Raw genomic sequence first — 26,005 nt, 5'->3', positions numbered from 1 at the left:
GGAGTGTTTTAGCTTTTTACTTCTTATAGTCTTGTTTTATCTGCTCCAATCCTTGATATGCATAACCAACAACTACAACAACCAAACCTTATCCCACTTGGTGAGATCAGTTACATGGATCACACGCCGCCATATGATATGTATGAGATTATGTTTTGATATTAGTCCCGATATTATATTTATTATTAGAATATTCTATTTCCTATTAACCAGTAATTGATTGATCCTGTAATCAATATCGATTCCCTTTTCTATACTATAAATAGCATGAGGTGTGGTCTAAATTGACACATAACATTATATTAAATAATTCTTATAATATACATAACCCTTGATTGTAATTTATATGTTTGTATTTATATTTATTTTCTCTTGTAACACTTATCTTCCTGGTTGCTTGTGAAGTTGATAAATAAGTTGTGTTTTCCCAGGTCGGTAGTGGAGGAGTCTAGAAATAAGTTTGCTAACCATGAAAATGAACTTGCATCCTCGTCTGAAGGATTTCCAAATTTCTTAGATGGTGGGTCTAACATGCCGAAAATAGAATCTGAAATTCAAGAAGAGGGTGGATCAGAGGCAAACCCACTTAACAAAAATCATCATGTAGATGGATATGTAAGAGAGAAGGACATGGAAAAGGCACTTGAACACCAGGCCCAACTTATTGACCAATATGAAGCAATGGAGAAGGCTCAAAGAGACTGGGAGGAGAAATTTAGAGAGAATAACAGCACAACACCAGTATGCTTCACATAAACTTATCATTTACTAAGTTCTTTTTCTTGAAACTTGATGTTTGGTTGTTGCATGTATGAAAATCACAAGAAGGTTAAAATGTGATTTTAGGCATAGTTTGATTTTGATTTTCATGAAACTGCTTCTTTCATTAGACACAACAGGTAAGAGTTGTTGTCCTAGGATCTTTAATTGTTACTGTTTCAGATTATTAGGAGTTTTGCAATACTATGTTCTGTTGCACCTCGTCTATTCTGCATAACAATGGTATTGGAGGCAAAGGTTTGTAAAATCAAGAAGTTAGTTGAGCAAATAAGAAAGCAACTTTTCCTGATTCTTAAATCTTTTAAGAAACTCTGCTTTGTTTTGGAAAGTATCTGTGTTTCATACTGCTTTGAGGGTACTATACTACCACTTTATTGTGTTATTTAATGTTTATATTCTTCTTTCTTACAAGAGTTTGGTTAAGGGAGGGAAGGACAGAGTAAATGACAACATGCAAATTGCAATATACTAATTGTACAGTGTTAGACTGTTACTCAATGTTTATTAAAAGTTACTTTTTGTTTATTTTGACCTTAGTAGTTAAAATACTGGAAGTATGTGCACAATCCTTATATTATATTACATAGAAATAATATTTGATACACAAAACAAGAGGTACATTCAACAATCCTTTAGGTCCTAAAACTGTTATTTGTTGAAAAATACATATATTTTTATAATTTGATTTGCTTTCCCAGTTGAATTTATTGTCTGTCAAGGATCAACTCTCCTGAAAACCATCATTGGAGTGCATATTAAAATTAAAATGAGGACAATTGACAATGCACAGGCTTATTGTACCTCGTGTTAAAAGTCAAATTTAATTAGAAAAATCTAGTTGACAAGAATAAAGCTCGAGTCTTGACTGATTAGTCATGTAGATGTTTTAATATTATGTTCAAGACTTAGTCTTAAAAGTTAAGCTGAAGGTTCAAGATTAGTCTTATATCTTTTGTTATTACCAATGTCTTTTGTAGTTGTTGCTGTCGTTTAGAGTAAGTAGTGAAGCAACTTATTTGAGTAGCAAATTAGGAAAATTGTTTTTGATCCAAAGATTAAAGTTAGCTCACATGCAAGAATTTGTAAGATCTTTCTTTTTCAAAAGGGAAGTAGAGAATAAATTGAATGAAGCACTTATATGAAGCTCGGTTTGAGCCAAAATGTTTGAGGTTAAGTGTTTTTTGTCTATTATATGTCAGCTTTTTAATCTTTGCTTCCACTATATTGAACAAGTAATAATTACATTCTCCTGATTATTCTGTTAATATAGTTCAGGTTGTTTTTTCTATTAGCTTTGTACATCAAATGGTTTTATGATTCAAAATAGGTTTTTTACTGCTTTTCTATTCCATGTAAAATCACCTGAAGTCTCAAACTTAGTTTTGGGTCATAAATTATCCAGGATTCGTGTGATCCGGGGAATCTCTCAGATATGACTGAGGATAAAGATGAAAGCAAGGTTCACATTCCATATGCTGCTAAGGTGGTCACCTCAGATGCTCAAGAGAATAAAGGAGGACCAAGAGGTGTTCACTTATCTGAAGAAAAATTCAAAGCTGAGGCCAGAGATATTATGCCAAAAACTCATGATGATACAGGAGGTTATAGCAAACAGAAGAATACAACTTTTAGCACTTCTGATCTGCTTGGTCAACAAAACTCGCATTCCCCACTGAAGGGAAACGAAAATGAGAGCTCAGTAGACGGCCACTTTCAGTCTTCTGATATGAACCGTCAAGATCCAGGTAGGCATGGTTACCATGATTCAAAGCCTACTTATTCCTTTACAACTGATATCCATGGTGTTCAGCACCAAAATGATGCCTCAAGAAACAAAAATGACCTCTATGCATTAGTTACTCATGAACAACCTCACAAGTTCAATGGTGTACTTGAATCACTTAAACAAGCTAGGATATCCCTACAACAGGAACTCAAGAGATTGCCACTAGTAGAGGGTGGGCACACTGCTAAACCCTCTGCTTCTGTTAGTAAAAGTGAGGATAGATTTGAAGTTCCTGTTGGGTGTTCTGGTCTCTTTAGACTACCAACAGATTTTTCTGGAGCAACTGCTAGTTTCAATGTTCATGATTCAACTGCTGGATTTGGTTCAAACTTTCATGTTAATAGAGCCATGTCTAGAACTTCTGATGGTCACTTTTTCTCCAGTCTTCCTTACTCTGGCACACCATTGAGCTTGCCTGCTGATGATCAATCTCTTGCCATCCAATACGTGGAAAACGGGTCAAGATTTGATTCTAACAAGGCCCTTATTGATCCTTTCTCAAATGGAGGTTCACTCTCTTCCAGTAAATACACATATCCCACGTTTCCCATCAATCCATCCTATCAAAATGCAACACCACAAATGCCATTTGGTAATGAACTTTCAAGACCCTATTCAAGTAGCACAGCCAGGGTTCCTCTTGCAAATCGTTTCTCGTTTAATGGCGATCATTTAAGATGAAACATGTATATATAATATCATTAGGTTGCTAGCAGCTACTCTTGTTGTAAAAGTAATGGTTTTTATTTGTCATGTACTTTAAGGTTATTCTCTCTAGTTGTGTTGGGAAGAGATTTTTTTATGACAAAATACACTGAAAGTTCGTCCTTTCATCTGGACTGTGTTTACTTTAAATGTCGCACTATCAATCTTGGTCATCAAGATTGCTTCTGGACTGTGTTTACTTTAAATGTCGCACTATCAATCTTGGTCATCAAGGTTGCTTCCATGTCTTAGATTTATCTCTAGATTGATAATTTTAAACTTTGAGATTGACTTTGAAAATGTAAAATATGTTTCTCTATTTTTTTAGCAGGAAGGATCTAACATGCAATCTTTTCTTCCTTTCCCACCTTCTTGTGTGTTGTTGGTCTTGGGTAATTTGAAGAAAAAATATTAAATAAGTATTATCTTAGTGTTTTATTTGTTTTTAAATCTGGTATAATTGAATGTAATTTGGGATGCGTGTTAAATTAATCTCAATCACAAAAGGAAGACTGTCATTACATTTATCTGGTTTTGAACTAACTCTTAGTCATTCTACAAAGTTGTTGAAGAGTTTCTTTAGATAGAATGCATATAAAAGTATTATGACGTGGTGGAAATTGTCATGACAATAATTAATTACCGCATCTATATTCAAATTTTCATTACCAATTTTCTAATCTATGAAAGCAGTGTGACTCGCTTCTAGAAGCATTATTTCCTTTAGACTTTTTTTTAAGCCGTTTGTTTTAGACTTGTTAAGCAAACACGTTTCTTCAACATTATCTAGCCTCTTATCCATCACTCCCCCACCTATGTCTCGGAGAATTTCAACATCCTTCTCAGCTTTGCTTCCTCCATATCATATGATTCTTCCCACTAGCAAGTTTGTAATTGAAGATTTCGGATCTACTGCCAAAAGTAATAAGACAGGATTTGTTTTTATTCACTTTTCACTTCTTTTTTCGCTTTTATTATTGTTTCACACCCTGAAGTTAAGTACAAAATAAAATAAAAGATTGTTTTGGAAATATTCAAAATTTAATAAAGTTTAAATAAATATCCAGTGCTGAGTAACATAAAAAAAAAAGTAATTCAAGATTTTTGGTCGTAACCTTCCAATAATAATTCAAGATTTTCTCTCTTAAAAGTCATAATTTCATACCTTACAAAATCATTTGAAATTAATACAAAATCTCCTTATTTCCTTTTTTTACGAAAAAATCTCCGTATTTCCTAAATAGTAATACTACTATAATGACAGTGCATTAGAGTGTCGTATCAATATTTTCATTAAATATCATATATTAAATTAACATATGAACCAAAATTGTACAACAAAATAACGAGAAATCAAATTTATAAAAAAAAGGACGAAATACATCAAAATGAAAAGGTCAGAGGACAAAAGAACAATTAATTATTACATATAATTTCCGAAAGAGGCTTTCGATTATTAAATTTAAACTTGATTCTCACGTGATCACCACTGTCTTATTAAATTAATTAATCAATCTTCACTTTCTAATCCATTAGCTAATTATTTAATCACTAGCCTCTGCCTTGTTTGGATCAAGAAAAGTGAAAGAAAGAAGAGAAACATCTTATTTGATCCGAAAAGAATGGAGAAAAATATAAGTAATATATTACAGTACTAACTTTGATTTTAAAGTTTGCAAAAAAAAGAAAAAAAACCTTTAATTTAAAAAAATATTTAAAATAATTTGATGCGAGAATTTAAAAATTACAAATCATTTCTTTTTCTTCTCTCTTTTTCCTGTAATCAATGGAAAAACAAAAATAAGAGAAAAAACTCTTCATTATTTTACTATTTCTTTCAAAATTTTAAACTAAGTTAAAATTTTAAAAAAATCTTATATTTTTTTATTTTATTTTCCTACAACAATATAAATTAGATGATAATAATATCATCGCAATATTCTACTAAAATCCAAATAAAAACACAGCTAATGAAATAAAAAGTCTACTTCCCCATTGAGAGAGTCATCCCTCATCTTCTCTGTTCTATAGCAAAAAAACAGTAATCATAACTTGATTTAGATCTCAAAAATCTTGATCATCACCATCATTACCTTTAGATCTTTCTCCCTTTTGCTCACTATCACTCTCAGTCTCTCACCTATCCACCCAACATGCCTTCTAGGGTTTCCATTCTCTGTGTCACTGGGACAATACAACAGTCCCAATTCTCACCCTTTCACACCACCATTCTCTGATTCACCCTCCACCCTCATATCCACCAAAAAAGCATGCATCTTTGGTGCCACTGCCTCAAACCCACTTCAGATTCTCCTCTGAAACCCACTGAGGGTGTTGTTGGCGGTGTCTCTTAGTGTTCATTGGTGTTCACTGTTCAATTTGGGGGTTTTAATCTGGAATCTGAAATTGGATCAATTTGGAGTTTATTTTTGGTTGCAAAATGATTTCTTCTGGGATTAACTTGGTGATGACTGTGATTGGGTTCGCGGTGAGCACCATGTTCATTGTTTTCGTCTGCACCAGGCTCATATGTGCACGAATTCACCTGAATGCTGCAAGGAGATCCTTTCCTATTGCCTCCAGATCCAATCTCAGCATGGTGAACATTTTTTCACTTTTAAAGTTATTCTTAATAGTTTTATTGTTTGGGTGATTATTTTTTGGAGTTCAAGTTCTATCCACTGTCAGTGTATTTTCACACTCTCGACCAATTAGAAATTATGACTTTTAAGGGACATATACTGTAAAGAGTTTAATTTCTATGCAATGGTGTTCATGACATGACTTTTATGGTTTTTATGGTAAAGGTTAACAAATTTACTGTGAATTTGTGATTGGGACTTTACACTGTATGCTGCATAGACTATTTAATAAAAATAACAAAAAATAAGAGAAAATACAAAATAGTCTATATACACTCTCGTCTAATCACAAATTGTCGTATGTTATAAGTTTATTTATTTTTACAATAATTATCTTAAAAAGTCATACCAATTATGATCCCTGATTGGTTGACAATGCAAAGATTTTCACACTTTACATTAACACTGTATAGAAACTAAACTGTTTTTTTATATACGCAGGCTGATTGCAGTGCAAACTTTGTGTTGTTTACCCATTGAATATGATGTCATTTTGTATGTTGATTTATCAATTGGACATTTTTTCATCCATGTTCAGATGGAGCGTGGTTGCCATGGTCTTGAACGCGTAACTGTAGCCAAATTTCCAACAAAGAAGTACAGTGACAAGTTTTTTGCTGCAGCAGAAAATTCTCAGTATGTTCACATCTCTGTTTCTGATTTTTTTTTTTTTATCCAACCTGTCTATGACGTTAATTACTGTTTAATACTCTTTTGGAGGCAAAATAATATAATGTAGACGTAGTTTATGCCTAATTCTCTTGTTGAGTTAAGAAGAACTTCACTGTAATGAAGGTGTCAACCCCAAATATTGAAAGACATTTAAACTAAAGAAGGTTGTGCATCTTATAGGGAGGTTATGGCCATTTGTTTTGTGGCTTCGGATGGCGCATTTGATCCCATGTTCTTTAATTTGAAAATGTGTGTATCTCACATGAGAAAGTGTTATGATGATATGTTACTTTGGCTTAGGAGTTAGGACTAACTCTTGTCAATGTCTTGATTGGGTTGTGCTATCTTCATTTGTTTTGTTGATTTCTTGCAAAAAAAGCTTATATTAGAGTGGATTTCTTTTGCACTATATGTGTATGCCATGGGAATGGATCCTCTCATGTCTAATTTTTTCATGACATGGCCAAATTTTGTGTCTATCTCTTTCTTGGTAGACAAAATATGTGGGAACTATCTAATGTTTGTTAGGAGGGAGAGAGACACAAATTTTAACATGATCTATCATATACTCCATTGAGGGTCCTTTAATATTTTACACATACCCCCTTCATTATAACCTTCCAGACATTATGACAAAGAGGTAGTTATGCAGGCAAACCTTGTGGGAGATCAGTGCAATTTATTCATGTCATAAATGTATTTTTTTTTGTTCTGTGTTGTTGCTTCTAAATTAATGATGAATATGATAGGACATGTTAAACTTTGTTCTTGTTGGAAATTTGAATACAGCTTGGAAGTAGTTGGGACCATTGGTTTCTTGTAATTCTTATAAAGGATACAAAATCTGAAGTTTTTATGAATGTGGTTTATGTTGTCACTTGTCAGTAACTTTATTGAGGGGAGTGCTTTAGCTATTGCAGTTTTCTCACATGATCATTTATGACAGTTCCCATTCAGATAGTTATTTTCCTTGTTTTGAAGATTCATTTTCATTGTATTTGCAGATGCACAGTCTGCCTCTCAGAATACCAAGGTGAGGATATGCTGCGTATCCTCCCCTATTGCGGACACTCCTTCCATGTGACCTGCATAGACTTATGGCTGCAGCAGAATTCCACTTGTCCTGTTTGTCGAATATCGTTGCGTGAATTTCCTGATAGAAAGCGGTTAATGCAACCCCTGTTCAGCTCTGCTTTGCAACCTCACTATGACATAGAATCCTTTGACAATCGTCATTATCACTGTATGATAGCTGATAATGGATTATCATCAAGAACCCCTGACAACCATGCGGTGAATCCTATAGAAGAAGATCATTTTCCATCCGAGGGTGATGGAGCAGTTGCTATGGACAATATCACCTGTTTAAGTGAGGGTGACTTCATTAAAGATGAAGGGAAGAAACATGTAGAGAGCCCTTCAAACTTCCGGATTTGATTGGTTTCATGGAAGTTGAAGCCTCAATATGATACTTTGAAATCACAAATTGAGTATAAAGTTAATGTTCCAAAATTGGAGTGAAAATGTGAAATGCATTAGCATGCTGAAGGATGGTTGATATCTTTTACTGTATATATAGCTGAGAACACCCCCCACCCCCCGAACTGCACTTTACTGTCTTCTCCTTTGTTCTTTTCTTGATCTTCAATACTAGATAGTATTTGAAACTCTCTCTCTCTCTCTCTCCCTTCCTAATTGTAATTGTTGTAAGACTAGAATTAGTTGAATACCCCTTCAAAACTTTGTATTAATGCAAATCCGTACAGTGCAATTAATGTATCTTGTTTTTTTGTCCAACGATTGGCTTTTCATAACACGAGTTATTTTAACAAGGTTCCATTGGTGCTTATTTTCCCTTATTTTTGAAGGTATGGTCCATAGTTAGCTAGTTTCTTGTGAAAAGATATGGTAGTTATCTATTTGGGATTGGGGAAAATGGAGCCTAGAATAACGGTTTTAAAAGAGGAATGTGATATTTTTCATTGTTTTCATCACTTTTGGGGTCCACTTCTCTCCGGTAGAGAAAATCTTTTGTTACGTGACTTCGTTGTTTTACTTCTCTCTTTCATGAAATTTTGAGTCTTCTTCCATTAGAGAAAATTGCACTCCGGAAAGAGATTTTCGGAATCCAATGGAAAGTGTCAGAAGTAATAGTGGGAATGCAGAAAGTTTTTTTTTTTTTTTCTTTCATTCATAGGACTTGAATTCAAACCAATTGCCTAAAGTATTTAGGTCCACCATTATTTATACTAATATATTTGTATATTTTGTAGAGTAAACATTGATATTTCATATTTTTAGGATATTAATTAAATATATTTATTTTTATTTGATATTTTTCCATGGGTACTTGATGTTTTTAGTCCCTCATATTTAAAATTAGTTTTCATTTCTGTTATCTTTTTAAAATACTCACATTTTAGTTCCTAAACATAGCAACCTTTTTTTTTCATCTATACAAAGACAACGTTTAAATATTTCAAATCTAAACCTAATATTTTAAAATAATAGACTAAAGATACCATTAACGCTAAAAAGATTTATAAAAAATAATATTTCTGCATGTACATTGTAAAAAATATTTAAAATAATTTATTATAAATTTTAATTATATAAATCATATTAGAAATAAATTTGAAAAAATAAGTATTTTTTGGACATAAATTATATCTTAGATTTATTATAAATAACTTATATTATGATATAATGTTATTTTAATTATTTCTATTTGAAAAATATTAAAATTTAAAATAAAAGTAAAGATATTAAAAATGATAGGTCGAAAAAAATAAGATATTAAGAAAAAATCTTAAAAAGCCTCTCATTAAAGAAAAATCATTAAAAATATCTCGTTGAAAAATACTAACAGCTAAACATATTTTCTGTGATTAGTTTAATTTATTTGTACAGAGGAATATATAGCATTGCTCAATTTTAATATTTGGTTGCACATTTCTCTTAAATACGAACGAAATCCCTAGACCACCCTATCATTTAACAAGATTAAAGAAACTTTTGGATAATCAATTTGCAAAAATCATTATTCTGAGAAAAAGAAAGGAGTTAATGCCGCCGCCAAAGTTAGGAGAGTATGGTCCACATACTCAATGAACAAGTTTCTTCTCGATAATTGGACATAAAATTAAAATCACAAATATAGACTCACTTACGCAACAAAAAATAAAATGGAAAAAATAAAATTCGAGAGCAAATAAATTCTACACAAACTCACTCACACATAAGAGAGGAAGAGACTTGAATTTTACAAACTAAAATTGATTTCACTTTACAAATATTACATGATGGTGGCCTTTTATAGGAAAGCAAATGGTGGTACAACAAAAAATAATGACAGTATTACTAGAAAGTAAATTTTTAACATTGATTATTCAAAATTTTCAGCATAAGTTATTAATCAATGTTGAAACTTTCTTTTTAGGTTGAGTGGAAAAAAATCTTGAAAGTAAAATTACTAGTAGCTTAGTAATGTTATTATTTTTAAAAGCTTGATTTAAATATATTGTTTTAACCAAAATTTCTTCACTCTTTGAGCATTAATTGACTGGTAAATGGCTCCATAGCCATAGGTTAACAATTGCTATGCCATCGCTCCGACCAACAAGAAGAGCAAAAGGGATGGAAAACTTCATTGTGGACAAAGTAGTTCCACAGCCCACAGAATTGTCGTTAGTTGTATAACTTGTATTAGAGTATTTTTAATGCATCAGTTATGGCAGAGTTGGTTTTTTTATGTATAAGAACTCAACACAATACTAGTATTAGATGAAATTATTAATCATCAGGTCATTTATGATCTCAATCAATAATTATGTAATAGGTAGATAATAATATTTTAAATTGATTAGTATCTCTTAAATTAAGAAATAATACAATTAAAAATTAAATAATTGTTAAATATATCTTTAATTTAATAAATATATCTTTAATTATTCATATGTCACATGATTATTGGTTAAAATCATAAATGACAGTTGGTCCCAAATCACCTAATAATTTTTCCTAGTTACAATAGTTGTTTAACTCAATTTTAATTGTCCTAATAATTCTAAAGAAGGCAAAAATTTCTTAAAAAATTGTTTGCTATAATAGTAAAATTGTATAAAAAAATTAAAAATTAAGTAACTCACATTAAAGATGTTCTAATAAATAAAAAATCAGTAATCTATATTTTAATGATTATGATTGATAAAATAATAGTGTGACTTTAGTGTTAGAAACTACATTAAAAATTATAGTGAAATGTACTGTATATAAATTATTTTTTGTTAATTCCTTAATTAATGGTCTTAGTTAATATTTTCTTATAATAACACCCTATTCATCCGTTAAATACAGATGAAAGAAAAATAAGGAGAGAGAAAAAATTAAAATTTCAATTTAAGAGAAAAAAAAATCATTTTTGAAGATATTTTTTCTCTTTGTAATATATTTTATTTTCAACCAAATAATATATATATATATATATAATTATTTGTATTCTCTCTGTATTTTTTTTTTCTTTCCTTTCTTCCAAACTATTGAGTGTGCATTAAATTTGTATGACACCATCTTTTGATTTGAAATTTTGACTAATCTTAAATATTTATGTTTTTTTTCTAGTCACATTTTATTGACCTTTTTCAACTAAATGCTACCTCGACCACAAGTCCTCAAACGTCCTGTGAATAGCCTAATACAAAGCATACCACTCCTTCCATTTTATCTATTTTTTCTTCTTCTTGAAAATAAGTTATGCTTATATTCATACTCAAAAGTCATGTTATGAAATTAATTTCTTGAAACACAAATATCATTAAAATCCCTTTTAATAAAAATAATTTCATACACATAATCAATCAGAAAATCACATCTATTGGAACACAGTGTTCTTCTTCACTCAATTACACGAAATGTAATTCACTCCCTCACACATTCATTCATATATCACTCACTATTTCAAGCAAGGAATTGCATACCTACACACTAAAAATAACACTAGAGACAAAAAAATGATAGAATGAAAAAAAAAAGTGTTATTAAGATATATGTATGTCATTTTATACAAACAAAACAGAGTAATGATACTTTACACTTGGGCTAGACACTTATAACAAAATTTTATGTTATATTAAATATACTATCAAATTTACACCACACAAAACAAAATTAAACTCTCATACCATCTTTAACGATATAGTTTAAAAATTTAACAATCTATTAGTTTAATAAAGATATTTTATTAAATTTGTTTAGCATTCCATTACAATAAGAAAAAGTGACGACTGTCCACTATTACATTTACGGTTATTTATTTCACATGTTTACTAATTTCCAATCAATTCTTACATTTTTGTTTTGTTAATGGTGTCGTAGGTTATCAGTTAAGAAACTAAAACAAAGAATTATTTAATATTGAAATCATAAAAAAAGCTAGCATAAAAAAATCATAAACAACATAATTTTACATATTTTAATTAAAATATTTATTATTTTAATTTTTATCAATTTCTCCAAAGACACTAATTAGCATTTCCTTTTTAAAAAAAAAAAGAAAATCAATTCTTGCATTTGAATCATAACAATTTATTATATCTTCGGTTCTCCACGTGACTTTCATAACAATGACACACACATGATTCGAAAAAGAAAAAAAAAACAATGACACGTATTTTTCCTTAACTTTTTCACCTATATCACGCTAATCACTTATGTGCTCGAAATGAATGAGGTTATACATGGCATGTTTGTCTGATTCTAACATGTTTAGTGAATTCTGATTTATAGGGCGGGCACGGATATACATCGATTCCATCACCCCATAAACCTGAGAGTAATAACGGTTTGGTTCAGATTATTACTCTTAACTTAAATTTTAAAATTATAATTTCGGTGATAATTATTTGAGTATCACTATATCATTTTTAATTTTTGCTAGTAATTTTATAATTTTGATTTTTAAGACAGTTCATTAAATTTCTTTCATCTAAACATAATTTCTTACCAATCCTTTTTATTTTATTTTATCGGAGGAGTCAGGTCTGGACCATTCTAATTCCATTTTGTAAAAGGTTTTATTATTCAGCAGTGGTATGGTATGGTATGTTTGTCCACGTGTATAAATGAAAATTTTCTCTTTTTTTATATACAATAAGGTCAACTATGTTTTAGACTTCATAAAAATTACGTACTTAAAATCTTTATTGTGAATGTCATCTTTAATATTTCCTTGGTCTTAAAATAAATGTTATTTTAAATTATTTTACAAGATAAAAAAATAAAAAAATAAAAGAATAATTTTATAAAATTAATTTTATTAAATAAATAAAAAATAATATTTAAAAATTAAATTAATATTTATTAAAAGTATTAATGGAAAAAAATAATTAACATTACATCAAAAAATTAAATATAACATTTATTTTAACATTTTTTTCCAAATATAACATTTATTTTAAAATCAATGTGATAGGTATATCCGTGTGAATTTGGACCAAAAATGATATATACTACAGAACTTACAAGTTCTGGATATAATTGTAATAGTAAAAAAGTTACATTTTTTGTAAAATTCATTTATTTTAAATACTAAAAAAAATTATTTATTTTAAATAAATGATTCTGAATTAATAAAGAAAAATTTCAACCACTCCTTGTACATGAACGCTATTTAAGTTATATTTTTCCTGTATATAGGAGTATTATTTTTGTACAGTAAATTTTGTTTGTTAAATAAATTTTACAAAACTCAAATCAATAATGTGATGTAAAAGGAAAAAAATAATGACTGCAAAGACAGGTCATTAATTATGTGCAATACTGTTTGTGTTACGTGTGTATGTATATTCGCACAGAGTTACGTACATCACATCTCACTGCAAAACCTTTAACATGCGAGTTTAGATGTCATCTTCAACGATTGCTATCGGAGTCCATTTTTGTCTCAGTATTATAGTATATTTATTTTTTTGTACATCACTTTACAGGCTAGCCGACACGAAATAAAACAAATGATGTGACAAATATATAAATATGCATACTTTGCCTTCCTTTGCCATTTTTTTCTTTAACAGCAAATTAGAAAAAACAAGAAGAAGAAAACTAATTAATTCATTCCCAATAGAAAAAGTTATGCCTACCACTAGATATATATCTATGGATTTCTTCAAAAAGGGATATGTTCACATAAATAAACAAGATAACAGAAAATGTCCAACAAATTAAAGATCCATTTTTGTCATCAAAACAAATATTTCTCCAACAAACCGGACCAATTAAGAAGGCAATATAATGATGTGATGAAACTTGCAGTACTCTGTATGCAAATCCACCACAAACCACGATGATGTATCCATATATAATAATAACAATAGCAACAATAATATTTATGTTATCTGTGAAATTAAAAACCAGAAAGGAGGAGGAGCAACAAAATTTTACAAGTGCACTTTTTCTCCTCCTCCTCCTCTTGGTTTGATGGTTGCTCTTAGAGACTCTTTCATGACCACAGTGAACTCCCACTTGCCAGTGAAATCCAACTTCTTCTCTGGTGGGTAAGCATCCCACTCAAACTCCTGCACCATCCTAGCCATCATGAGGTGAATATGCACTGTGGCCATAGCCAAGCCAGGGCAAATCCTTCTCCCAACACCAAAAGGCATCATCTTCACCCCAGTTACCCCGGTTATGTCTGCTTCCTCACCCCCAGAGATGAACCTCTCGGGGTCAAACTTCTCAGGGTTTGACCAATTTTTCGGGTCACCAGCAATGGCTGGTGTGTACACCTCAACACTTGCATCAATTGGTATGTCATAACCACCCAAAGTGGTGGGTTCAGTCACAGCATGTGTTAGCACAAAGTGTGTTGGAGGGTGCTTTCTAAGAAGCTCCTTCACCACAGCGTGTAGGTATGGCATTTTCTCAACATCCTTTTCATCCACTTTCTTCTCTCCCACCGTCCTCTTTATTTCTTCATAGAGCTTTTTCTGAACGTGAGGGTTTGCTATGAGCTGTGCTATGCCCCACTCAACCGCTGTTGCTGTTGTGTCTGTGCCACCGTTGAGAAACTCTGAGCACAGTGAAACCAATTCTGCATCAGAAGGTGCTGATTTCTTCCCTTCAACTTTGAGATCAAAAAGTGTGTCTAGGTAGGAAAACGTTGTGGCGGTGTGATCTGAACCCGGGTTTTGGATTGCTCTTCTTCTTTGTTCTATAATTGGAACTAAGAACTCAACTTGTTCTCTACGAACCTCCAAGGCTTTCTTTCTTTGCTTTGAGAAAAACGGACTTAGAATTGGAAGATAGTCATCAATTCTCGGATCCAAGGTGATGAGAACACTCTTCATAACCTGATCGATTCTCTCAACTGTCTCCTCATCCATCTCAAGACCAAAACACATAGCCACAAGTATGCAAAAAACAGCAAACCTAGCATCTTTGAGAACCCAAACCGCACCATTATTATTCTCGGCTTCGTCCTTGAGCCTGTTGATGAGCTTGTCCATCGCATTGTCGCGAACGCTGCGAAACTCCTTAAGTCTTGTTGAGCTGAGCATGTTCTGCACCATGTTCCTCCTGAGAGACTTCCACACGGGGCCATAGGTGGCAGCATTCACGGTGAACTTGTTTTCGCTGAAGATGGTTCTGGTGGGATTCTCTGGAGGCCTGGTGGCGTAGGTTGCACCCTTTTGTATCATGGCCTCGTGGACCAGTTTTGAGTCGGTGAGGATGATCATGGTCCTTGTCCCCATCTTGAGGGTGAAGATTGAGCCATATTTGAGTCTCACATCGTTCACGTATTCAAAGAAAGGTTTCCCGGAACGAGCAACTTGGAAGAGGTTTCCAACAATAGGCCATCCAGGGGGTCCTGGAGGGAGGTTGAATTTTTTGGATTTGGATTTGGATTTGTGTTTGAGGAAGAAAATAAGGCCAGATAAGAAGAAAGCTAAGGCAGTGAAGATGAGGTGGTCGTAGGAGGGAAGAGTGGCCATTTTAGGGAGAGAGGGAATGAGATGGTTTATTAAGTGAAGTGGATGAGGATGATGCATAGAGGCTATAAAAATGGAAGGGAGCGTGAAATTGTAGGTGGGGTTAATTAAAGCATTCAAGAGAGAACATATATAAGAAGGTGGTTGTGGTGGTGTCACTACTTTTTCTTTTGATAGTTAATAAGTTATCTCTAAAATGTAGTGCAGTGATAAATCAACTTTTAAAAGCTAAAAAATATATATTTAATAAAGTATAACAAATTAATTTTAGGGAGCACTAAGTATAACAAATTGATTTTATTTTTAAATTTGTGAAATTGTTTTTATTAAGTTATAATATTTAAAGCTTAATTTAATAATATTTTTTATTATTTTGGAATCAATTTGACGTTAAATTGTAACGTTTAAAATCATATTATTAATTTGGTATACTTTTTACATATTTTTGTAAATAAATTTGAGTTTTTCATTTTCTTTAAAAATTAATTTATCAACACTTTACATTTAAAAAAAACATTTATCCTCTTTTTTTTTCAATGATCATAATTATATTTTTTAAATTTTCAATAAAAAAATAAAATATTCCTATAAGTTTTCGTTATTTTGATTGATTGCCTATAAAATTAATTAATCGTCACATTAAAACTTAATTATACTTAAAATTTCTCGTTATATCTAAAAAAAATGTATTATGTTAAAATAAAAATCAAATTCAATATGTGAACTACACCCTAATTGGATTGATGTGAGCACTTTTTGGTTACTGCTACAATTGTGTTGAGGGGGGGTTGAGAGAGGGTTCTGATGTTGACTGCTACTTAATGGACTCAACTACTTTGGTTGAAGAACTTGGCCAACAAGATGGCATGCATTTGAATGAGAGGTGATGGGGGAAAATTTATGACTAACCACAAGAAAACAAATGGTGCGGCTCACAGTTAAGAGGTTAAAAAACATTAAATGCATCATCACTGACTGACCATTATAGTAATTGCGTTCCATGCACTGAATATGAAATTTGAGAAATGAAGAGTCAACGACAGCTTCTTTGCTTTTAGGCACATTATACGTAACATGGTCACCTTCAACACTTTTAAGTTAGTAGGGTCGGCTTTGGGGTCTGAATAGTTCACATGAAAACTTTAGGTTTAAGCTTCATTCCAACCATTACACCAAAAAAATAAAAATTATACTCCCTTAAGATCACACTCTTGTTCTGCGGGGACCATGGTCAACGAGAAATTTTGCTCAAACACGGTTCTTAAGATAAAAGTCCACGACATCTCGTCAATCATAGCATGTAAATGTTAAGATTGTTTGCTTTGAAAAATGTTAGTATTGATCGATCAGAAAGAGTAAATTAACTACTATTTTGATACTCAAAGTTTTTGCCAATTTAGATTTTTTCCAAGTGTTGGAAGCATCCCATAGAGACTGGCCAAATTTGGATTTCCCGAAATCATATTTTTAAAGTTTGGAGTTGATATACGTCACTTGTTCAAGTAATAAGGATTTCCATGAAAGGTCAATTTGAGTTCATGTCCAAAGCCAAATAAATAGCCAAGTCTAGTGAAAAAAAATTACTACGTAGCAAGTAAATGAAGATAGCTACAAGCTAATACCGAGTGGCTATTGTATCGAATCAAACCTCAACATCTTAAATAGTTGATCCTAAACACCTCAATATGTGATTAAATTTGACTTTATGATAGATAAAAATATGAATCTAGTTAACCACTGTCTTAGGGTATTAATTAAGAAATTAAAAAGAAAAATATTTAATGTGAAAATTATAAGAAAACATAAAATGATTATGAACGATATAATTTTTTGAATTCTAATAAAAATATTTTTACTTTGATTTTTTAACTTGTGTCATGAGGATACTACTGATTAACATTTATCTAAAATTATATAAATGGAATTCTTTGTAAGCCATTTTCGTTATTAAAACACGCTATACAAAATACTCTGTAACACCTACACGTTTCTCACATCAAAATTACTGTTGATTCAAAGTTTAATAAATGTCAATATTTAATTATAACAAAAATAATATATATAAAAAATTACATTTTTTTTTGCCGATTTTTCTATTTTTTAATTTGTTTATTTATCTTTCAGAAGTTTACTTTTTCAAACAATTAATTTCTTGTACTTCTCCTTCTTTTCATTTCTTTTTTCGATTTTATATTTTTTTTCATTGTACAGTTAATTTATTTTTATTTCCTTTTCAATTTTATATTTTTAGCATCATTTTGCATTCATTTAGATTTCAAGTCATTTATATTCATGCAAATTTGCTTTTACAGTTCAAAGAATTTTAAAGTTTTGTATTCTTTAATATTCCAATATTTTTTATTTTGAATTGTTTTTACATTCTGTTTGCACATTTATGATTCTCACTTTAAATTAACGCTTTCATTTACATTCATGGTGCTTTTATGTTTCTTATGCATTTAAATTCGTCGTGTCTTACCTTTTATCAAATTTTCTTAAATTTCATTTTATTTGAAAGTTTCAAGTGACTAAAGTCTATTCATAAAGTAGTCCTTGTTACATCAATGGCTTTGGACTCTTTACGGATACCGGATTTGTCATAAAATTCGATTCACAGTGAAGAATAATCAAATATTTTGCGCACAAGTTTTTTGGTTACATATTTTGTACACAAGTTAAAATACTTGTTAAAAATAGTAAAGTTAAGGTAATTGCTAAAATCAATTTAAATAGATCTAATTTTAAATCTTACTCGCTAATTAAGTTCTTATTTATTTGAATCTATTGAATTGGGATTTTGATTCAATATAATTTTGATTCAATAATCTAGTTCTTTGATTCTAAAAAGTGATCCAAAAATCAGACCAAACCAATTTAGTTGTTAGATAAAAAAAAACTAGTGAACCGGTCAAGTGTCTAATTCTAATAAACCATAATTGACTTAGAAAAAAATCGATCAAAGAACTGAAAAAATTAAAATAGTAAAAAAATAGTAAACCCAAACAAAACTAACTTAAAAAATTAGTCAAAATTAAAAAAACACAGGCAAAAAATATAGTTCACAACGGGCCAATGAAAACATGCTCAAAAGAATGCCATTTTGATTTTAAAAAAAACCTAAAATATATAATATTTTCTGAATAAACTTTCAAAATCTATACTACCATACAATTTAATTTTCGTTAGACAGTGACAGTACTAATATAAATAATCCTAACACTTGATAATGATAATTATTATCTATTAATAAATAGTATTAACAAAACAAATTGTGAACGTAAGAGGCTGAAGGATTTGTAAGAAAATTCCTTTGTTTCCTTTTAAAGAACTCCCTAGGCCCGAACAATTAAAATGCTGATCATAAATCTCTTCCTTTTAATACACTCAAAATCAATTCTTACCTGTCTCAAAAGTTAAAAGCATATAAATTCTGTGCTGATACACAAAGTACTCCTATTTCATGTTAAGTGAGTTCCCAAATGCCAAATTTGTCGGCGAGTCTTAATTGATCTGTTAAAACGGTTTTATTCCTTAATTGCTTTGATATCAGTCCACCTCCATACTCAATTAAAGTCACCAAGTTTGGTCCCAACACAACTTTGGAACTAAAATAAATGGTAATGTAAGTCACCGCTATATCATTGCTCTTTCCCTAGCTAATTCCATTTTGCTTTTTTTAAACTTCATACTTAGTACTATAAGAGAGACTTCTTTAAATGCTGTTCTATGAAGCAAAATTACCACTCATAAATCATTTTCTAGACATAAGAAACCGCTTTACATTTCTTAAAAGTATAAGGACATAAAAAAATATTGTTATTTATAATCATTAAATTTAAAAATACTGTCCTATTTTTACTTTAATTCTTAAATTGTAAGACTTATAAAAACATGAGAAATAAAATAAATTATCAATAGCATAAAACAAACTGAAATGCATTTTGTAGCGAATTCTTTTAACGTCGGAATTGAATACTTGTTTTTTAGGTAATTTAAAAAATTAAATGAAATATATTTAATATTTCCATACTATTAAAACAGAATGGCCAGTTGGACCAAAAATTTAGTAGCTGGTTTGTTAATTCTAAAATAGTAGTAGCTCATCTCAAAACTAGTGAAAATCAGCAAAGAATCGATAATTCCAAAGCCAGTGCAAACTAGAGATTTCATGGGCCTAACTTGACCCGTCTAGCCTATTGGGCTAGGTCAAATAGCTCAGCCTCCTTTTTTCGGGACAGCACAAGGCGCAATCTATTTTGTCAAAATAAAATAAAATCATTTTTTCAAAAATAATAATAAACCCTGTCAACATATAATCTAACAATGCATACCTATTCGGTGAAAGCCGCCAATAATCACGCTCAATTGAAGAGACCTGTCCGTGTGACCCCTTCACTTGGACTGGAACACATAATATATTACGTGTGGGGAAAGTATTTAATAATCTTGTAGCTCAATTATTACGGACTAACTAATAAATAAATAAATTTTTTAGTTACTAAAATTTAATGAATAAATTTTTTATTTCCTAAAATTTATATTTTAATTCTTAAAATATTATTACCATTAAAAAAATTAACTGTTAGTTAAAAATTTTTAACAACACTGATCTTTTAAAAATTAAAATATAAACTTCAAAATTTAAAAATTCACTTATTAATTATAAAAATTAAAAAATTAATTTAAAAATTATAGAAACTAAATAAATAATTAAACTTAAAATTTATAATTTATAAGGCTTTGGATTTTATGTTAATGCTGGAGGTCTTACATAGGAGTAGTATAGTATGCTCCAGCCGCCTTTTTTTTCTTTTCTTTTAGAATAATCACATAGGAAAAGTAAGCTAAATTTTGTTGCAGTGATTTGTTTCACGGGGATTTGAAAATCATTATCATTTTATGTGTGTCTGTACTGCTATACGGTATTCCTCTGCTACTATTGGGTTGGATCTATTGAGAAGAAAAAAAATACTCTCCTAATCTGGTAACTAAAGTTTGAATCTCAGTGGAAACAGAACTATTTCCTAAGAAAAATACCTAGGAAAAAAAAATGGCTATTCCTCCGCTTGCTTAATCTGGTATAAGTCATACATACCCCTTTATTTTATTTTTAAACATGAATCAATCAATAAATTAATCATGTAGTAGTATCAAATTTCTTGAAGCAATAGTAGATCTCTATCTCTCTTAAGTGTGGGCTTTGGGTGATTGAGCATTTTACGACATGATGGATCCATGATTTTACCCATTGTTGTAAAGACATATGTGACAGTTTTTGCATCTAGGACGCGAGATCCCGTCTGTGTGAATATTTAAATGTTATAGAAAGTTGTTTCCTAGTTACACGCCCAAGATTTATCACCGACACACATGCATGTTCTTCCTAATTTATAGAAGAACTCTCATATGTAATCAGGAGTACAATGTTCGATGGATAGAACAAAATAAAGTTGGCAACCATATCCTCTGATTGGAACGATGACCCACTACTAAAAAATCATGTTTGTGGTAGTTTTCGAAAAACCGATAAAAAAAAAATAAAAGTAATGACATTTTTTAAATTAAGTTTTTCAAAATTCGTTTTTGATAAAAGGTTTTAACTATGATTCTTATAAAACCTTCTTTGATTGACAGTTTTTGCAAAGTCATTTTTGATTTTATGCTAACAAGTAGGGTTTTATCAAGACCGTCTTTAACTTTACACATATACTCTAGAAATTTGATTCTCTACGCACGAACCCCTTACTCTCGTGCTGCGACTTGCAACAACCAGACCTGGAGAAGACCCGGTTCAGAGAAAATAAATGACCCGGTTCACAACCCTATTGGGCCTAACCCTATTTCGACTTCGGCTTTGGGCACTCAATTTTAACCTTTGATGTTATATTTATTGTATTGTATCTCAGTTGTCAAATGGTAAGGTCTTTCTACAAGAACAAATAGGGTGAAATTGCGTAACCTTCTTGCTGCTGCAGAGGGTGCAGATCTTTTGAAGGTGATTAAAGAAAGTGTTTTTGGTATTTTTTACTTAGAGCATATGGATGCATCAGATTTCAACTATTTATTTTCATTTTTCAGGCACGAAAGAAGCATTTGCGTTTTCAAAGGAGCAAGATTATTTTGGTTGGAGAAACCTAATAATTATTTTGCTTTGAAAATTAGGAAATAATTTATTTTTAATTTTTGGAGCACTATTATTTAAAAACAAATTTGTATTAATAGTTGATCGTGAATCTTAATTGGTCTTCTTATTTGCGTTTCAATTCTTGATTTGACTACCATGCCATGGTCAATATTGTATTTTGAATATAGTTTTTTTTATTGGATCAATTAACTGATATTATTGTTTCTCACTGATATACGTGAACGTAAGTATGAGAAGATGGGAATTGGAAGCAGTTACCTTTTTAGACTTGATGATGGTTATGTGGTTAGTATATATTGTTGTAGTATTTAAATTTTAGATTTTGGAAGTTTCACTTATCTTGCTTCTCTAAGGTAATTATAGAGTCATTGCTATTTGAAATGTAATGAAGTTTATGGTAAAGCCAACATTTCTACGAAGGGGCTAGTGGATGGTTAACTAAATAGATAGTTGTGGTTTTCTTAATATGATCATTGGGTGATTCATCAAGACATCATCGCCACTTGACTTTGAGAACTAAAATAGATAGTTGTGGTTTTCTTATTTGGCTCGCACAGACTCTTTTTGTAAGGCAATCTAGAGTTCCAGACACATGATAACTGTTTTATGACTGGTTAGACCACTACATAAGCTTAAATAAGACCTAATAAACAAAAATCTTATCCAAATGAAGTGTTAGATTACATTTATTTTTGCATGTCTGCTAATTAATATTCTCTAGATAAAGTGTATATTGATAAATTCGAATCCAATGACAACTATTGAAATGCTACATTTGCTTTCCTTGTTTGAGTATATGTAGGTTGATGCTACTAAGAGAGGTAGGATTGCAAGATTACCACTCTTGTGAGGTACTTGTGTACTTTTAAATGCATTTTTTTTATCCACACATTTAAGGAAGTATTTTGGGCATATGCATGTGTCACTTCTATTCTTCATTTCACGTTCTTCCTGATTTGAACTAGAGTTTTTGGCAGCCCAACTGCTATACAAAGGTTATATCTGTTGAGGGTCAAAAGAAAATTTTCATATATGCGAAATGGCATCGCTAAGTTTGCTTGTGATATTTTATTTTCAGGTAGGTGACAATTTTATAATTATATTTTAACATTAAATAGTCACAAAAAATGTTCTCTCAAACCAAATAGGCTCTAATATTGGGTGCCTCCAGCCATCCTCTGTAATATGTTTTAACTGTTAGTACTCTTCTCTCTGAAAACAATAGATGGATCTTTGTCTTCTGATGCATCCAATGTTTGATGGGATTGATTTTAGTTTTAGAGGCCTTTGTATAATATTTGCTAAAAAGATAGTGGCTAGAAGGTTTGGGGTTGACAAACAAGCAACTCTTGATGAATGAAATTTGTTTCCAATGGCCACCAAGCATTTTGCCTTCAATATTTCTCTGCTATTCCCTTGTTTATTGTTTCCATGATTTTCCTGAATCCTTGTCCCTATCTTATAGGAAAATGCTAAACAATATGATTTGTGTCATAAGGACACTAATTAAGGAAGTAAAAAGAAAAAATATTTTATTAGAATGTGTCAAAATGCGTTCTCGCTCTCACATGATGTTCAATAAAAACTTATCTTGTATATGCCATGGTTTGACTTGGGATACCTTTTGAAATTAACCCTATATATATGTATGCAATTGGCTAAGGTAAGTAAGTAATATCCAAGCCATAACTCAAGTACAGCGTTGATGACCTTAATAGCAGCAATACAAGCCATAGTCTATGCCTTCTGTTTTGAGACAGATTTGAGTCAATGGAAGTTGGGTTCAGGTATCAGGCTTCTAATAGCACTTTATACGGTATGTTAATTAATTTCATAATTAGTGTTGGATGGTGAACTAATGTTATACCAATAATTAATGGATGATTTATCATGAGACTAAACTTTTGTGGCAGGGAATTGTGGCTACTGGATTAGTGAACATTGCCACTTCATGGTGTGTACCGAACAGAGGTCCATTGCTTGCATCTATTTTCTACCCCCTTTGCCCTGTGCTCGTGGCTTTTGCTAGTTCCCTGTTATTACAAGAGCACCTATACTTAGGAAGGTATGCACAATGACCTAGCTTGTTCATTTAAATATGAATATCAATGTGAGAGCACCTATACTTAGGAAGGTATGCACAATGACCTAGCTTGTTCATTTAAATATGAATATCAATGTGACAGTAACTTGCAAGAAATATATATTTCTCTTGCATCATTTTATTTACATAATTATTTCACACCTAGTTCGGAAAAATTGTTGGTAAGTGATAACTTTTGTATAGAAGTACCAGAAGTACAACTGCAGTGCAGTGGAGACCACCTGTCCAATTAACGACACTCAGGTAATTAAGTCTTCTCTTATATCAGCTATTAATTACAAGAAATAATTTTCTTATACAAATATGCCACTGTTGACAGAACTATCAGGAATGTTCCAGATTAAAAGCAAGGGTAGAAGTTTTGCAACGTTCTCAGAGGTAATTAACTTACCTGCTATGTTTTCAGACTTAAAGTTGATATTCTATATATTCTGTCTTTATATATACTATATGTATATATTGAACATTAAGATTCTATTGTAAAAAAACACATTAAGATTCTAAATAATATGTAGGAACCTATCCGGGGAAGATCTTGCCCAAATGACCTAGAGCAACTTGAGAATCAACTGGAGGCAGCACTGAGGAATATTAGGTCAACAAAGGTAAGCTTCAATTTCAATAATCAGCAGTCTATTTTAGTTTGCACTTCTCAAATATCAGTTTTAGTGCAAAAGAAAAAGGAGGTTTTGGGGATGTTTAATTATTTCTAAAGTATATACACTTGTTAAATTTCTTGACTAGCCGGCTCGGATTAATTAGTGTTAATATCTCTTTACAAATGCTTTTACATCTCTTTTCTGTTTTCTCTTTTAATTTCTTAGATAGATTTTAACATATATTTTACAATTTTTTTCAGACTCAATTCATGCTTGACCAGCTTTCTGATCTTCATCACCGGGTAGATGTGTGTTTTTTCTTCCTTAGAACATTCTGATACCGTCCTATTCTTTGGTGTAACCTTGGCTTTTACAAATTCAATGCTGGAAACATTGCTTATTGAAACCAATAATGTGTTAAGGAGTAAGGTAATAATTATTTCCAGATCAAATGCAAATTTTTATTTAAAGTTTTGATTAGATTATTAGTTGTACCTTGTACGTACTCACGCGTATAGGTGATCTGATCAAACTCCAATTATTTGCTTTAAGCATTCTCGATATTGGCTAGTAGCTAGCTAGCCTGGCAAGGATGTGAAGTAATTAGCTTTTTATTTTTTTTATCGATATTTGTATATTATCTAATTTGGAGGGTTCGACATTATATTAGTTTCGTTAATTTCAGGTTTTTATTTTATTATGACCTTTTCCCCCAAGTAATAGGGCCATAGTTACCATGACAATAGCTAACAATCCACGAATATTGATTCTTATTAGCTTGGAATATTGGTTCTTACCATTATGAAATCACTTCAGTGGAATTTGTATAAATTAGTTAAGTAAATATTGAATAAACAACGAAACTTTGCTAAATTAGGGTATAGTAAGCTAACCGGAGGGTAAATTTATGTTATAAAATCTTTATATGAATGAGGATTGTATATAGTAGAAGGGATTACACCCTTAGTGTTTATTGCCTCAATCAAATGTTTCTCATAAAAGACGTGTAGAAAAAAAATGAAAATATGTGATATTTACTGTGTCTTGTAAAGGTTATTTTTTAAGATGATTTTTAAAAAATTGTCTTTAGATCCGTCCTTTTTTAATATTAAAAAAAATACATTGTAAGATAGTGAAATGACAACTAATGTAAAATTTGACATATTAAAATGATTTAAAAATCGTTGTGGAAAACATAAAAAAATCAATTTTGAAAGACAATTTTATAATAATGACCTATCAAATTATCAACTATTAATTTCCAACTCAGTTTATTTATTTGAAATCACAAAAAAATTTGACTAATTTTATGATAGGATGGTTCTTTCTAGGCCCAAATATGATGTTTTTAAGAGTAAATAATTTTGATTTTATCTTTTTAATTAATATTCAGTTTTATTTAATATTTCTTAAAATATTAGATTGTGTTACATATATGGTTGGTATTCTTTGTAAAATCCTATTTAATAGGATATGTATTGTGCAAGAAGTTATCAATAAAGAATATCAATTTTATGTTTATATCTTAGTTTTAATAGAATGATAAGAGTAGCAGGGATAAAATAATTATCTGGTGTCTATCATCTTA

The 26,005-nt window shown here is 30.8% G+C and overlaps 2 protein-coding genes and 1 long non-coding RNA gene across 7 annotated transcripts; 2 read left to right on the top strand and 1 right to left on the bottom strand.

Moving 5' to 3' along the window:
• The first annotated feature begins 5,237 nt into the window (after positions 1 to 5,237).
• Positions 5,238 to 8,396, top strand: LOC114372679 (RING-H2 finger protein ATL38-like). Of its 2 annotated transcripts, none has more exons than XM_028330364.1 (3): positions 5,238 to 5,870; positions 6,355 to 6,549; positions 7,590 to 8,396. In XM_028330364.1, the coding sequence occupies exons 1-3, from the start codon at positions 5,821 to 5,823 to the stop codon at positions 8,020 to 8,022; spliced, it is 678 nt and encodes a 225-aa protein (XP_028186165.1). In that variant the 5' UTR covers positions 5,238 to 5,820; the 3' UTR covers positions 8,023 to 8,396. The 2 variants fall into 2 exon arrangements, with proteins under 2 accessions (XP_028186165.1, XP_028186164.1); XM_028330363.1 differs by having other exon boundaries at positions 5,243 to 5,870; positions 6,452 to 6,549.
• Positions 8,397 to 13,702: 5,306 nt separating this feature from the next.
• LOC114369565 (cytochrome P450 77A3-like) lies at positions 13,703 to 15,655 on the bottom strand. Its single transcript, XM_028326793.1, has one exon. The coding sequence runs from the start codon at positions 15,627 to 15,629 to the stop codon at positions 14,019 to 14,021; it is 1,611 nt and encodes a 536-aa protein (XP_028182594.1). The 5' UTR covers positions 15,630 to 15,655; the 3' UTR covers positions 13,703 to 14,018.
• Positions 15,656 to 21,186: 5,531 nt separating this feature from the next.
• On the top strand, positions 21,187 to 24,862 carry LOC114370566. Of its 4 annotated transcripts, XR_003657869.1 has the most exons (9): positions 21,202 to 21,564; positions 21,648 to 21,692; positions 22,517 to 22,565; positions 23,378 to 23,530; positions 23,628 to 23,779; positions 24,002 to 24,061; positions 24,138 to 24,196; positions 24,334 to 24,423; positions 24,678 to 24,862. It is a non-coding gene; the product is annotated as an uncharacterized LOC114370566 (long non-coding RNA). The 4 variants fall into 4 exon arrangements; XR_003657867.1 differs by having other exon boundaries at positions 21,190 to 21,564; positions 21,648 to 22,565; XR_003657868.1 differs by having other exon boundaries at positions 21,191 to 21,564; positions 22,517 to 23,530.
• Positions 24,863 to 26,005: the final 1,143 nt, after the last annotated feature.

Source organism: Glycine soja, chromosome 10 (genome assembly GCF_004193775.1).
Source record: "Glycine soja cultivar W05 chromosome 10, ASM419377v2, whole genome shotgun sequence".
Taxonomy (NCBI): domain Eukaryota; kingdom Viridiplantae; phylum Streptophyta; class Magnoliopsida; order Fabales; family Fabaceae; genus Glycine; species Glycine soja.
This window is presented reverse-complemented; position numbering and strand designations above follow the sequence as displayed.